The sequence below is a fragment of the Schistocerca gregaria genome, chromosome 7, assembly GCF_023897955.1.
Source record: "Schistocerca gregaria isolate iqSchGreg1 chromosome 7, iqSchGreg1.2, whole genome shotgun sequence".
In the NCBI taxonomy this organism is placed as follows: domain Eukaryota; kingdom Metazoa; phylum Arthropoda; class Insecta; order Orthoptera; family Acrididae; genus Schistocerca; species Schistocerca gregaria.
The window spans coordinates 462,607,721-462,621,781 of NC_064926.1; the positions used below are offsets into that span (position 1 = coordinate 462,607,721).

The following is a 14,061-nucleotide window of genomic DNA, read 5'->3' on the forward strand; positions in this document are numbered from 1 at the left end:
ATATGGCTACACTCCATAGAAATACTTTCAGAAACGGCTTCCTCACACTTAAATCTATACTCGATGTTAACAAATTTCTCTTCTTCAGAAACGCTTTCCTTGTCATTGCCAGTCTACATTTTAAATGCTCTCTACTTCGACCATCGTGAGTTACTTTGCTCCCCAAATAGCAAAACTCACTTACTACTTTAAGCGTCTCATTTCCTAATCTAATTCCCCTAGCATACCCCATTTAATTCGACTACATTCCATTATCCTCGTTTTGCTTTTGTTAGTGTTCATCTTCTATCCTCCTTTCAAGACATTGTCCATTCCGTTCAGCTGATCTTCCCGGTCCTTTGCTGTCTTTGACAGAATTACAATGTCATCGGCGAACCTCACAGTTTTTATTTCTTCTGCATGGATTTTAATTCCTACTCCAGATTTTTCTTTTGTTCTTTGTCAGCATGTAAGGCGATATATGTGAATACCGCCAGAAAAAAGTGTCGCGAATACAGTTAATACAAAAGGGATACTAAATTAAAACGCCGTACTTCATGGGGCACTTTTACTCAATGAACAGCGACTATGTATTTTTTCTTTTCACCATTTTGGTACGTTGTCAGCGAAAAAAAGTTTCATAAGGTTTGAAATTATGTATATAGTTTGCTGCAAATCACTAACTGTTCGCATTCTCAAATACTGGATGACTAAAGTAAAGGTGTTCGTGCGTACTGAGCTACGCTGCTTTTTCACCCCCCCTCCCCCCCCCCCCCACAGCCTTTGATTGTTAGGCGGTTGTAACTCTACAGCGATTCTTTCCAATGAGTAAGTGATTTGCACCATCTATGTACATACATACAAACACACATTTTTATAATATGTATGGCCATAGATTCTGCGTGTCTGGAATGACGTTCAGAGCGATGATCGCTTTATGGATACGCGTTAAGAGTATCTACTATAGTGTACCAGTATACCAAGATTGGCCACCACCAGGAGAATGTGGGCTTTAGAAGCTGATTATCTGTACGCAAACTGTTTGTAAGCGCACGTCACGGCGATTGCATTACCTGTGTTCCCTCGTTTGCCAACTCGACAACGAGAGCAGGCACTGGCGGAGGTCCTTCAGGTGCTGCAGTGGTCTTGGGCTTCTTCATCTGTAACACACCAAAACAGACATAAATACACAGAAGATGACACCGGCTTCTTATTTCCCTCTATTTTATTTTGAACGGTCTTCCGAAGTTTACATGAAATTAATCTATCTGATGATAACACACTGCATCTGATGACGCTGCAGTGCAGTTCCGATGTCAAATAACTGTATTTCCATAGTTTTATAGAAAGAATACATTTAAATAGAAGATTTTTCCTTTTTTTGACGTAACTGCATGTCTGTGGTTTTATAAAAGGCGTCGCGCCTAACTTTTTCATCTAAAATGATTTTTGACTATTTAAAGATACTTCTAATCTCGTTTCACTTAGGCAATAAGTGACAGTCGGTTCGTGAAACAAAGGCCAATACGTTTTCGCAACTTCACTGATCACCGAAATGCAGGTGTGATGGAGCTACAGCATAATTTTGTGCCAGAACGGCAGATACGTTTGAGACAAATCCTTTGATATAACTCTTTTGCAGGTCCGACAAGAAATGACAAGCTAAAACAAACTGGATGTGGGAATTTTTCTGCTGTTGTCGGCAGCCGTTTGAATGACGCAGCGCCGGGGCGTCTACGCCAGTCTCCACGGAAACTTGCACTGTGAGGATGCGTAGCAAAGTCAAGCTTGAGGTTAGACTTTACAAACAATTAATATTGCCTGTACCAAAGAGGACGTTATTTCGCTGAAATTCATTCGTCCTGATTTAAGATCTGATGAAGTGTCTCATGTCTGGGCAACGCAGATTTGTCTTCAGGCCCAGGAGAAAGACAGGCCGCAGCACGTGACACTACAGGTCTTACAAATGCCAGCAGCCGTCTCCGTCAAGGAGCGAGTAACTATTTAAGACGAGTTTAATTTAACGGCGGCGTTAAATGAATGCAAGGTCTCGACTGCATACGACAAAGTTAATACCTTTAGTCAGTTTGTTTTCATTGATGTACTGATTTCACATGGACCCCACACGTGAAGCATGTCGGACAAGGCGCCTAGGAACACCATAAGTTCGTTGTGGGGCTCGTATTTCTCGTGCGCCCCATTACTGCCAAGAGTGACGTAAACATCACTTAATGCTTACCTCGGCAGAGCTACTTTCTGTGGAGAGTGGAGTAAACCTTTTGGCCGTGTGCCTTTAAAACAGCACAAAACTCCCTACATTCAAAAATTGTTCAAATGGCTCTCAGCACTTTGGGACTTAACATATGTGGTCATCAGTCCCCTAGAACTTAGAACTACTTAAACCTAATTAACCTAAGGACATCACACAACACCCAGTCATCACGAGGCAGAGAAAATCCCTGACCCCGCCGGGAATCGAACCCGGGAACCAGGGCGCGTGCCTCATAGAGATCTGCTGTTCTTGAGCAAGAAAATACCACAGTTCAATTAAAAGAGAACTTCATACCTTTAAGGAACGATTTAAAATGTTGCAAATATATGTAGATCTAAGTTTCACGGACCCCTGGTCACTATTCATACAGTTGAAAAAAGATTAGAAACATCTTTAACTAGTCAAAAGATATCTGAGATGAGAAAGTGAGGCTTCTCATTCGATCTACTTCCTTCCATTACTCATCAATAAAGTCGGAGAAGTAAATAGGTGTACCATATGTCTGTACACATTGTATAATACTCTCTTAATAGTATTATTATGATATGATACTGATGTTAAGTCTGTACCAACTGTGTAAACGCAAGCTATGTTTGGCCATATGCATTTCTCCTCAAATTATTAATAAGCGTCTTTAGTGGCATAAAGCAATACACAGTCACACATACATGGAGCACAACTCATTTACGTATTTTTTTACAAATATTTAGTAATAAATAGCTTTAACACAGGGAATGTTTGGCTTAATATAATCTTGATTAATATTATGCTGTGTGTTGCTATACTTCATATATCGTTCCTTTTGCTTCGGTGAAGCTGCTCTGCTGTCTCCAGTACTATAATATGACAACATAGCACACTGTTAGTTCACTTTTCCAAAAATACAATAGGAACTCAGTTTTGCAAAGACAGAGCTTCGTCTACATATTGTTGCTATTGTTCCTTTAACAGCCATTGATCGTTGGCGAAAACCAAGAGATCTAAAGATGTACAATATGTACAGCATTATTCTTATTATATTTTTCTAAGTGATGAATATATATATTCTCAGTGAAGAGTTACCACAGAGTACTAAACAGTAAGATAATAATACATTATAAAAAGAAAAATTTGGAAATCTTTTAACATTTTCATTTCCATTGTTACGTGTAACAAAGACAGAGAAAGAAAGGTTCGGCACTGTTGGGTGGGAGACACCGTGGAGGAGTTTCGGCCGCCAGATGGAAAAGATTGCTTCCTCTGAATTGCCTTCGTTGAGTGTAAGTAGCTTAAGTACATATGTGTATAGTGTTGAGTGATGTTTGTGTTGTATGATGAAGAGATAGGGGAACGGGTGAAAACGCTAGTGTCAGCACATGCACAGCAGCAAGTTCGAGACCGTTTTTCGACACATTTCGCACCCCCCCCCCCCTCTCCCCGCCTTTTCCCTCGCACACTTTCATTCGTGTCAGTTTCCCCTACCAATTTTGCAACACAGTACAAAAATTCCGCATTTGGACACCCGTGGCGCCCCTCACAGTTTGGCATCCAAGCAGCCGCTTCTAATTTGTGATATGTCCTGCACTATCTTGAAAGGAGGATATAAGATGAAAATCAACAAAAGCAAAACGAGGATAATGGAATGTAGTCGAATTAAGTCGGGTGATGCTGAGGGAATTAGATTAGGAAATTAGACACTTAAAGTAGTAAAGGAGTTTTGCTATTTGGGAAGCAAAATAACTGATGATGGTCGAAGTAGAGAGGATATAAAATGTAGACTGGCTATGGCAAGGAAAGCGTTTCTGCAGAAGAAAAATTTCTTAACATCGAGTATAGATTTAAGTGTCAGGAATTCGTTTCTGAAAGTATTTGTATGGAGTGTAGCCATGTATGGAAGTGAAACATGGACGATAAATAGTTTGGACAAGAAGAGAATAGAAGCTTTCGAAATGTGGTGCTACAGAAGAGTGCTGAAGATTAGATGGGTAGATCACATAACTAATGAGGAGGTATTGAATAGAATCGGGGAGAAGAGGAGTTTGTAGCACAACTAGACAAGAAAAAGGGACCGGTTGGTAGGACATGTTCTGAGGCATCAAGGGATCACAAATTTAGCATTGGAGAGCAGCGTGGAGGGTAAAAATCGTAGAGGGAGACAAAGAGATGAACACACTAAGCAGTTTCAGAATGGTGTAGGTTGCACTAAGTACTTGGAGATCAAGTAGCTTGCATAGGATAGAGTAGCATGGAGAGCTGCATCAAACCAGTCTCAGGACTGAAGACCACAACAACAACAACAACAACAACATGTAAGGTAATGCAGATAAGAAGAAAAAGACAATTCCATTATGTTGGAATACAGCGTTAGCAGTGTGCTGCTTGATAAGTCACGTCGATTAAATATCTAGGCGTGAGTTTGCAAAGCGATATGAAATAGAACGAGCACGTAAGGACTGTAGTAGGGAAAGCGAATGATCGATTTCGGATGACTTTGAGAAATTTGGAGAAGTGTGGCTCATCTCCAAAGATGACCACAAATAGAACACTAGTGCGGCTCGGTCTTGGGTACTACTTGAGTGCCGGCCGGAGTGGCCGTGCGGCTCTAGGCGCTACAGTCTGGAGCCGAGCGACCGCTACGGTCGCAGGTTCGAATCCTGCCTCGGGCATGGATGAGTGTGGTGTCCTTAGGTTAGTTAGGCGACTGATGACCTCAGAAGTTAAGTCGCATAGTGCTCAGAGCCATTTGAACTATTTGAGCGTTTGAGATCCTTACCAGGTCGGATTAAAGGAAGACATCTAAGCAATTCTGAGACGTACTGCTACATTCGTTACCCGTAGGTTCAGTCAGCACACAAGTATTTCGGAGATGCTCCTGGAACTCAGACGGATTCCATGGAGACGAAATTGAGAAAATTTAGAGAACTTGTATTTGAAGCTGACTGTAGAACGACCCTACTGCCTCCAACGAACATTTCGCGTAAGGACCACGAACGTAAGAGAAATTAGAGCCCGTACGGAGGCATTAGACTATCGTTTTTCCCTCGCTCTATTTGCGAATGGAAATGAGTAGTAGAGATACAACGTACCCTCCGCCATGCACCGTACGGTGACTAGCAGAGTACGTATGTAGATGCATATGTAGAGTACAGTGTCACAGTATCGATGACCAGTGACCGTACTATGTTCAAAGATTCGGACGTCAGTACGCCCATGCAACACCTGGACCACAAAAGCGATCACGTTTGACAATGCAGGACGTACCCTCGTATGGTGTAAGGCGGGAACACGTAGCACACCCAGCAATACTGTCGAACGTGGTCGTTTTGATGGTCCACGTGTTATGGTGTGGAAAGCAATAATGATGTATGGGCGCCCTGATCTCCAAATCTTTGAACCGGAAACTCGCCAGTTACATTACAGTGACACCGTACTTCTTCCTCCTGTGCTTCTTTTCAGAGCTGCGTTCAGTCGTGGCATCAGTTTTGTTGGCGGCAATGTGCGACCGCATCGAACAGTGCAGGACAAGGAGTTCTTGGAACACGAGGAGGTTCGTGTGTGACTCGTTGGGAAAGGTACTGCAGAACGTCCACATGTGCCAACAACCGTCCACCATATTTCACCCACGCTTGTGGAAGAACGGAACGCCCTACAAGAACTCTATATCAACCTTTTGGACAGTATGGGTGCCTGTGGTGATCACACACTCTATTCAGAATCATGCACTGCATTTTGTAATGTCCAGTGGACCTTTATAAATCGCTACGATTTCTGTGTAATTATTATCTTTGAACAAAAGTGCCATTTCTGTTCGTCTTACGGCGTATTTCTGCAAATTACCTTCTGTACAATACTGAAGCAGTTCCTTCTCTGTTGTCTCCAAGTTTCATCTATCTGTGCTACTTGGTAGTGACACATCATGCGAAAGTTACTTTCTCATCCTCTAGCGCTATATATGCTGCAAATCTTTCAGTCATAGTTCATGGAATGGAAAGAATTCTCAAGAAGAAACATCTATAATTTACTTGTACCTTTAGGGTTGACTTCTGACTTGTTTTATTTTTTATTTATTGAATCTGATCAAATTATGGCCTTCTGAGACACCTTCTACATAGGACCAAGGCTTTACTCACATCTTCTTCGTTCAGTTGCTTAAAGACTGACAATAATTATAACACGATACATAATAATAAAATGACGTCAATAAAATTAATAATGTTTCTAAAACAAGTTTTTAATTTATCTAATTTCATTTGGAGTAATATTACTGACTAAAAATAAGAACACTGTAGAAACTGCTGAAAATAATAAAAATCATAATAATAATAAGAGAGAGAGCTTACGGATTAAATAAAAACATTTACAACAAAAAGGGCATCTCTTGTAATGCCAAAATAAAGCACTACAAACAAAATGTCTGCATGCCGGTGAATCGCAAGTCGGAAAAGCTGGAGATACTAGAAAGAAGAATATTACGGGAAATCATGGGTCCAACCCAGGTTGAAACTGCCTGGAAACTACGGAGTAACAATTAAAATCTACAAAAAGGCACAGAAAATCTCGGAGACCATGAAAAAGAGGAGGTTATCATTTCCAGGACACCCGTACAGAATTGGCAAAACCAGACTACCCAAAAGGATATTCGACTACCTGCGGAAAAAGAAGACAACAACGACATGGATTAAGGAAGCTCGTAAAGATGTGGAAAGGTTCAACATTCAGGAAGTGCAGATATTAAATAGGGTTACATTTCGGACCATGATTCAAAATTTGGAAAATTTGGAAGGATTCAAGTCCAAAGAACTGAGGAGACTGGAAGAGCCTGGACGGATGAACAGAAGCCACAGCACTGCATCAATATGAAGGGGAACTGGACAAAGAGGAAACTTCAGACAAAGAAGAAATGAAATTATAGCTTGATCCTAAGTGGTCAGTTCGCAAATAAATAATAATAATAACATTTACAATAGACATACAAAACGTATATATGGGTGTAAAACAGTGTACTTTCACGGCATGCAGAGGTCTGAGGAAAAGAAATTTAAATAGACTGCACCAACTGGAGGCTTTGGGAAATGAGGAGAGTGTGGTGGGAGGAAAGGGTAACTTTAATGGGATAAGGGATGCGTACAGAACGAAGGCAGAGACTATTGCTGTTTAAGTACATATGTCGTTAGGTATTTTTTAGAGATGCAGATGTTAATTGTTTCTCTGATATAGTGAAGGAGGTCCTTTCAGAGTCTTGGTACACAGAAAAGGCCGGCCGAGGTGGCCGTGCGGTTCTAGGCGCTGCAGTCTGGAACCGCGAGACCGCTACGATCGCAGGTTCGAATCCTGCCTCGGGCATGGGTGTGTGTGATGTCCTTAGGTAAGTTAGGTTTAACTAGTTCTAAGTTCTAGGGGACTAATGACCTCATCAGTTGAGTCCCATAGTGCTCAGAGCCATTTGAACCATTTTTTTACACAGAGAAGGCTTGTGAGTGATGAAGTGGCACAGAAGGGATTTACTCTGATGGTAACGAATGTTTCAGTTGTGTTGTTCAGACAACAGCGTTAAGGTTGAGGACTTGTGTGAATATAATATTAAGGACTTCATTATTTTTAACCATGATTACAGTGAATTTTGTTAAAACAAGTAAGTACTCTGAAGCCTTAATAAAAATCCCAAATGCTGAAGGGAGCGTCTGCAAGTTGCTTCAGTTGACAGCACACCTTCTGGCTGCGAGTGGCGTCTAGCTGCGTCTTGTCGATGAAGTTGATAGCGGCGTACTCTATGACGACGGCGAAGACGAAGGAGAAGCACAGGATGACGAAGTAGTCCAGCGCCGTGGCGTACGAGACGCGCGGCATCTGCGCGCGACCTCCGAAACCCATGTTGGCCATCGACAGCACCGTCATCACACCTGCCACACACGAAGAAAAAGGTACTGTACTGTCCTCGTGATAAAATGATAGACTTACGCACTTTTATTTTTTCGACATCTTTCTCTTTTATTTTATTTGTTTGTTTATTTATTTATTTATTCTTTTTTTTCGTGGGGCAACGTAACGGAAACCGCTTACAGTCGCCGACCGAAGTGGCCGAGCGGTTCTAGGCGCTACAGTCTGGAACCGCGCTACCGCTACGGTCGCAGGTTCGAATCCTGCCTTGGGTATGGATGTGTGTGATGTCCTTAGGTTAGTTCGGTTTAAGTAGTTCTAAGTTCTAGGGGACTGATGACCTCAGATGTTAAGTCCCATAGTGCTCAGAGCCATTTGAGCCATTTTGAGCTTGCAGTGCGAAGATGACCACAGGCGAAACCTGTAATGACACCGCGTGATTGTGTCGAACAATAAAAGAACAAATAAAAGAACACACATCATCCTCGCTAGTGCCATTATGAAGACTAACACAGCCCCACACAGAGTCGTTACGCAGAGCAACAGCAGAAATGTTTATCAATACTTACTAAGAGCAGTTTCCAGGACTACCTCGTCAAATTGGAGTTAAATTTATTAGTCTATCACATCAACATGAATAAAAATGACCTCCAGGAGGTCTTGAATAGAAACAATTAGTCATTTTTACATAAAAATACCTGTAAATGGCCAACCTGTAGACGTTTAAATACCATTTCAATTTTTATAGGTGTGTTTCGAAATCTTTGCGATAAATGTCTCTAATCGTGATTGATCAAATGATAGGGAACAACTTTTGTTGGAGACAAAATATATGTTGGCACTTGCAGCGATTTTAGGTGTCGTTTAACACATGTCATGCCTCTGAGAAGCGGCAGGATGTAGGCCTGTGGTTCCCAACCTGAGGCTAATTGCCCCTGAGCGGTAGATGAAATTTTCTGAGGGATAAAGACTAAACTATTCAATTCAGTTTCAGTAACGAAACTAAATTATTTTCAAAAGATCGCTACTATTGCTGTTAACAGAATTTTGTAAGACTGTAATACTGATTATATAAGTTATCAATTACTTATTCTCAGTTAGCAGCATTAATGCAGTGGAGGTTACAGGTTCCTGACATAGTCCACTCACTACACACATGTGTTGTGCTTTGTCCCGTTCATCGCTGATGGTAAATGTGAGACATATACGTAACAAAAGCTAAATATCTCAAGAAATTGTGTTCTCCAAGTTATAGATAGTACCTGCAGTAAACTAGAAATTGCTACATTACTCGCTTCGATACAGATAAATGAATTAATTGACAGCATGGCACAGCAGTAACTACATAAAGACTATTGTAATACTGTACACAGTTTTATTATTATTATTATTATAACTATTATTAAAGTATATAAAGATGGACATGTCCGACAGAACAGATGCCATCTTCATATAGTTAAGACTAACCGGCCATTGACCTTCTTCTGTGCTGGATGCACATGCATTGCCCGAACTCTTACGGGACTCGGTAAGATTGTCTGCCGCGAGTAATGAGTGTAATGGGCAGGTCATTACGAATGTAGTGTGTGGACATTAAGTTGGGAATGTGGGTCTCACGGGGAGAGTGCAAGGGAAAGATCCGTGCAGTCGCGTTATCCTCTGTGCCCTCGGTGGCTCAGATGGATAGAGCGTCTGTCATACAAGCAGACGATCCGGGGATCGAGTCTCGGTCGGGGCACACATTTCCAGCTGTCCCCGTTGATGTATACCAATGCCTGTCGACAGCTTAGGGTCTTGATTTAATTATCATTTCATATTATTAGAGCGGTTAAACACAAAGAAATAACATCCAGGTCAGAAGTAGGGAATGCGTAATGAAGTGATTTACGAACAGTAAGTATAGTGCATACATCTGAATTTGTTTGATTTCAAATGGGGTTGCCGTGTACAGGTCAAGCAAGTGCCGCAATGAAGAGGAGTGATGCAGGGGAAGCACGTTTTGTAACAAGTGTGTATCCCCACTGCGGATAGTTAGTTCCCTACTCTGAGAAAGTATTGTGGATAACACTTGTGATGCACCACGAATTCCTTCGCTATTTATTTTAATACACATACATAAAATAAGTATCATTCATCGTTCATCATTTTAAAAATAAAAGTCTTTGATTCTACAGTCCAATTAGGTGCTAAAGTTAGTGATAATATGTGTTGGGGGGGGGGGGGGGGGAGAAGGCAACAGGTAGCAGGGGGTGGCAGGCCGGGGGTACTAGCTAATCCCTCATTGCACTCAGGGGAGCAAGAAATGTTGGGTACCACTGGTGTAGCCACTCTGCAGTATATGCGTCCAACGTTTGTTGCCTATCATCCAGTCAGCTGCTCCGCATGAAAGACAGTAGGCGAATCAAAACTGAAGTTCGTGAGTCCCTTCTAAAACATCTTTCTCCGCTTGTAGACACTCCTTCATACGCTTTTCTTGTTGCAAAAGACTATCAATTTGCTGGTGTAGGCAGTATGCTAGATGCCTGGTATGTAGACCCTGCTAGTTCGATGGAATCTCGCGTCTCAGAGCCGGTGTGGGAAAAATATATCTAAAAACAAAGATGATGTGACTTACCAAACAAAAGCGCTGGCAGGTCGATAGACACACAAACAAACACAGACATACACACAAAATTCAAGCTTTCGCAACCAACGGTTGCTTCACCAGGAAAGAGGGAGGGAGAGGGAAAGACGAAAGGATGTGGGTTTTAAGGGGGAGGATAAGGAGTCATTCCAATCCCAGGAGTGGAAAGCCTTACCTTAGGGGGAAAAAAGGACAGGTACACACTCGCACACACACACACACACACATATCCATCCGCACATACACAGACACAGGGAAATCTCATCCAATACAAAATGTAAGTGTGTAACGTGTGATGTGCACCCTGACAAATCCAAACTTCCAAACTCATTGAAACTATTAAGTCACGGCAAGGCATTTTGTGTATATCAGTCGAGAGGGACAGACTGCTAGCTGAAGGCTGAGAAACACTGCAAGTGAACGTAATGAACTTAAGACCGCCAAACAGGCCGAAAGTGGGTACACATGCACACATTCAAAGTCTCCGTGGCCGGCCGCTGTAGCCGAGCGGCTCTAGGCGCTTCAGTCTGGAACCGCGCGACCGCTACGGCGCAGGTTCGAATCCTGCCTCGGGTCTGGATGTGTGTGATGTGCTTAGGTTAGTTAGGTTTAAGTAGTTCATCTCAGCCGTTTGAAATTCTGCTTAACAAACATCTAGGGGTGTTAGACCAAACCACGGAAAAGAATTTTTCTTAAGAGACAAAATGTTCGCTGTTGCTTCCCAGTGATGCTAGGCGTCTTTTGAGTATTCGCCGGCTCTGAGACGCGAGATTCCATCGAACTAGCAGGGTCTACATACAAGGCATCTAGCATACTGCCTACACCAGCATATTATATGCAACAAAGGAGAAGTGTACACAGCGGCTGAAGATAACGTTAATAATACCGTTTTCCAACGAATGTTGCTCCCTACACAAATCATAGCGTATACACTCCTGGAAATTGAAATAAGAACACCGTGAATTCATTGCCCCAGGAAGGGGAAACTTTATTGACACATTCCTGGGGTCAGATACATCACATGATCACACTGACAGAACCACAGGCACATAGACACAGGCAACAGAGCATGCACAATGTCGGCACTAGTACAGTTTATATCCACCTTTCGCAGCAATGCAGGCTGCTATTCTCCCATGGAGACGATCGTAGACATGCTGGATGTAGTCCTGTGGAACGGCTTGCCATGCCATTTCCACCTGGCGCCTCAGTTGGACCAGCGTTCGTGCTGGACGTGCAGACCGCGTGAGACGACGCTTCATCCAGTGTCAAACATGCTCAATGGGGGACAGATCCGGAGATCTTGCTGGCCAGGTTAGTTGACTTACACCTTCTAGAGCACGTTGGGTGGCACGGGATAAATGCGGACGTGCATTGTCCTGTTGGAACAGCAAGTTCCCTTGCCGGTCTAGGAATGGTAGAACGATGGGTTCGATGACGGTTTGGATGTACCGTGCACTATTCAGTGTCCCCTCGACGATCACCAGAGGTGTACGGCCAGTGTAGGAGATCGCTCCCCACACCATGATGCCGGCTGTTGGACCTGTGTGCCTCGGTCGTATGCAGTCCAGATTGTGGCGCTCACCTGCACGGCGCCAAACACGCAAACCACCATCATTGGCACCAAGGCAGAAGCGACTCTCATCGCTGAAGACGACACGTCTCCATTCGTCTCTCCATTCACGTCTGTCGCGACATCACTGGAGGCGGGCTGCACGATGTTGGGGCGTGAGCGAAAGACGGCCTAACGGTGTGCTGGACCGTTGCCCAGCTTCATGGAGACGGTTGCGAATGGTTCTCGCCGATACCCCAGGAGCAACAGTGTCCCTAATTTGCTGGGAAGTGGCGGTGCGGTCCCCTACGGCGCTGCGTAGGATCCTACGGTCTTGGCGTGCATCCGTGCGTCGCTGCGGTCCGGTCCCAGGTCGACGGGCACGTGCACCTTCCGCCGACCACTGGCGACTACATCGATGTACTGTGGAGACCTCACGCCCCTCGTGTTGAGCAATTCGGCGGTACGTCCACCCGGCCTCCCGCATGCCCACTATACGCCCTCGCTCAAAGTCCGTCAACTGCACATACGGTTCACGTCCACGCTGTCGCGGCATGCTACCAGTGTTAAAGACTGCGATGGAGCCCGTATGCCACGGCAAACTGGCTGACACTGACGGCAGCGGTGCACAAATGCTGCGCAGCTAGCGCCATTCGACGGCCAACACCGCGGTTCCTGGTGTGTCCGCTGTGCCGTGCGTGTGATCATTGCTTGTACAGCCCTCTCGCAGTGTCCGGAGCAAGTATGGTGGGTCTGACACACCGGTGTCAATGTGTTCTTTTTTCCATTTCCAGGAGTGTATAATGCGTCATCTACATTAAAAGTTTCTCGTGTGCTGCTTCAAAACACTTTATCAGAAAACCATCAAATCATAAACCAAGAGGAAACAGTCGCAAAAATTACGCAACCTTTGCGTCCACTCCAGCCGAATTAGGCACTTGAAAATAAAAACAACATTTCCAACGCTAAAGAAGCGGAAAATGTAACTAACGCAAAAAATGCAGCCGGAAGAAAAGCGTTTTTACTTGGTGATAGTCACCTTCGAGGTGTTGCCCCCAAAGAGGTAAATGCCATAGGTTAAACCAGGTGCTCTCACTGACCAAGTACTATCAACACTAACAGATACTTGTCAAAACATTACCAAGAAAGACTACATCGTGATCTGTGGTGGTTCAAATGAGGTTGCCCACACGAAGGTTTGCATGCTGCTAATGTGTTGCGGACAGCTCTAAACGACCTGAAGCATTCTAACGTAATACTGTAGTTGATATTCCACACAGGCATCACTTAATATAATCCTCGTGCGTAAACAAGGCAATAATACTGAAAGGTAACTTGTTTTGACTATTTAATTGATTGAGAATGTTGGCAAAATTTAGTGTGCTAACAACATTTATTTTACCAAACCAGATATGAATTATACTAAACAAGCTATACACTGAATTCCCTAAACAACTAACAGATGATTAAATACTCCACTGGGTGGCGCCTGATTGGCAAATACAGTTTAACTAGGTGATCAGTGAGTCAAGTACTCTGGCCCTAAAAATGTGGATAACGTAAGCTGAATTGATCTGACGCTGAGCAGGCTTTGAGTAATCAAACCTACTGAAGTTTATCTACATAGGTGCAGCTGAGAGCAGGTGGCGATTGAGATCTGTACGCCCTGACAATGCCGGAGCGGCAGTATGTTATCCTGTTTACTACCCTTTTTACTTCGTGCGGCGACGTGACGCATCTGGCGGGATGTGTGCGCGGAGGAGCTGCGACGTGCAGGCA

The 14,061-nt window shown here is 43.6% G+C and overlaps 1 protein-coding gene across 2 annotated transcripts in view; it reads right to left on the reverse strand.

Moving 5' to 3' along the window:
- The window catches only part of LOC126281810 (gamma-aminobutyric acid receptor subunit alpha-6-like), a 94,514-nt gene that overhangs the window by 17,421 nt on the left and 63,032 nt on the right, over window positions 1-14,061 (reverse strand). For both annotated transcript variants that reach the window (XM_049981038.1, XM_049981039.1), the window contains 2 exons: window positions 7,940-8,130; window positions 1,053-1,139 (listed from right to left, as the gene is read on the reverse strand). In XM_049981038.1, coding sequence (XP_049836995.1) covers window positions 1,053-1,139; window positions 7,940-8,130 — 278 coding nt within the window. The remainder of the gene's footprint in view (window positions 1-1,052; window positions 1,140-7,939; window positions 8,131-14,061) is intronic.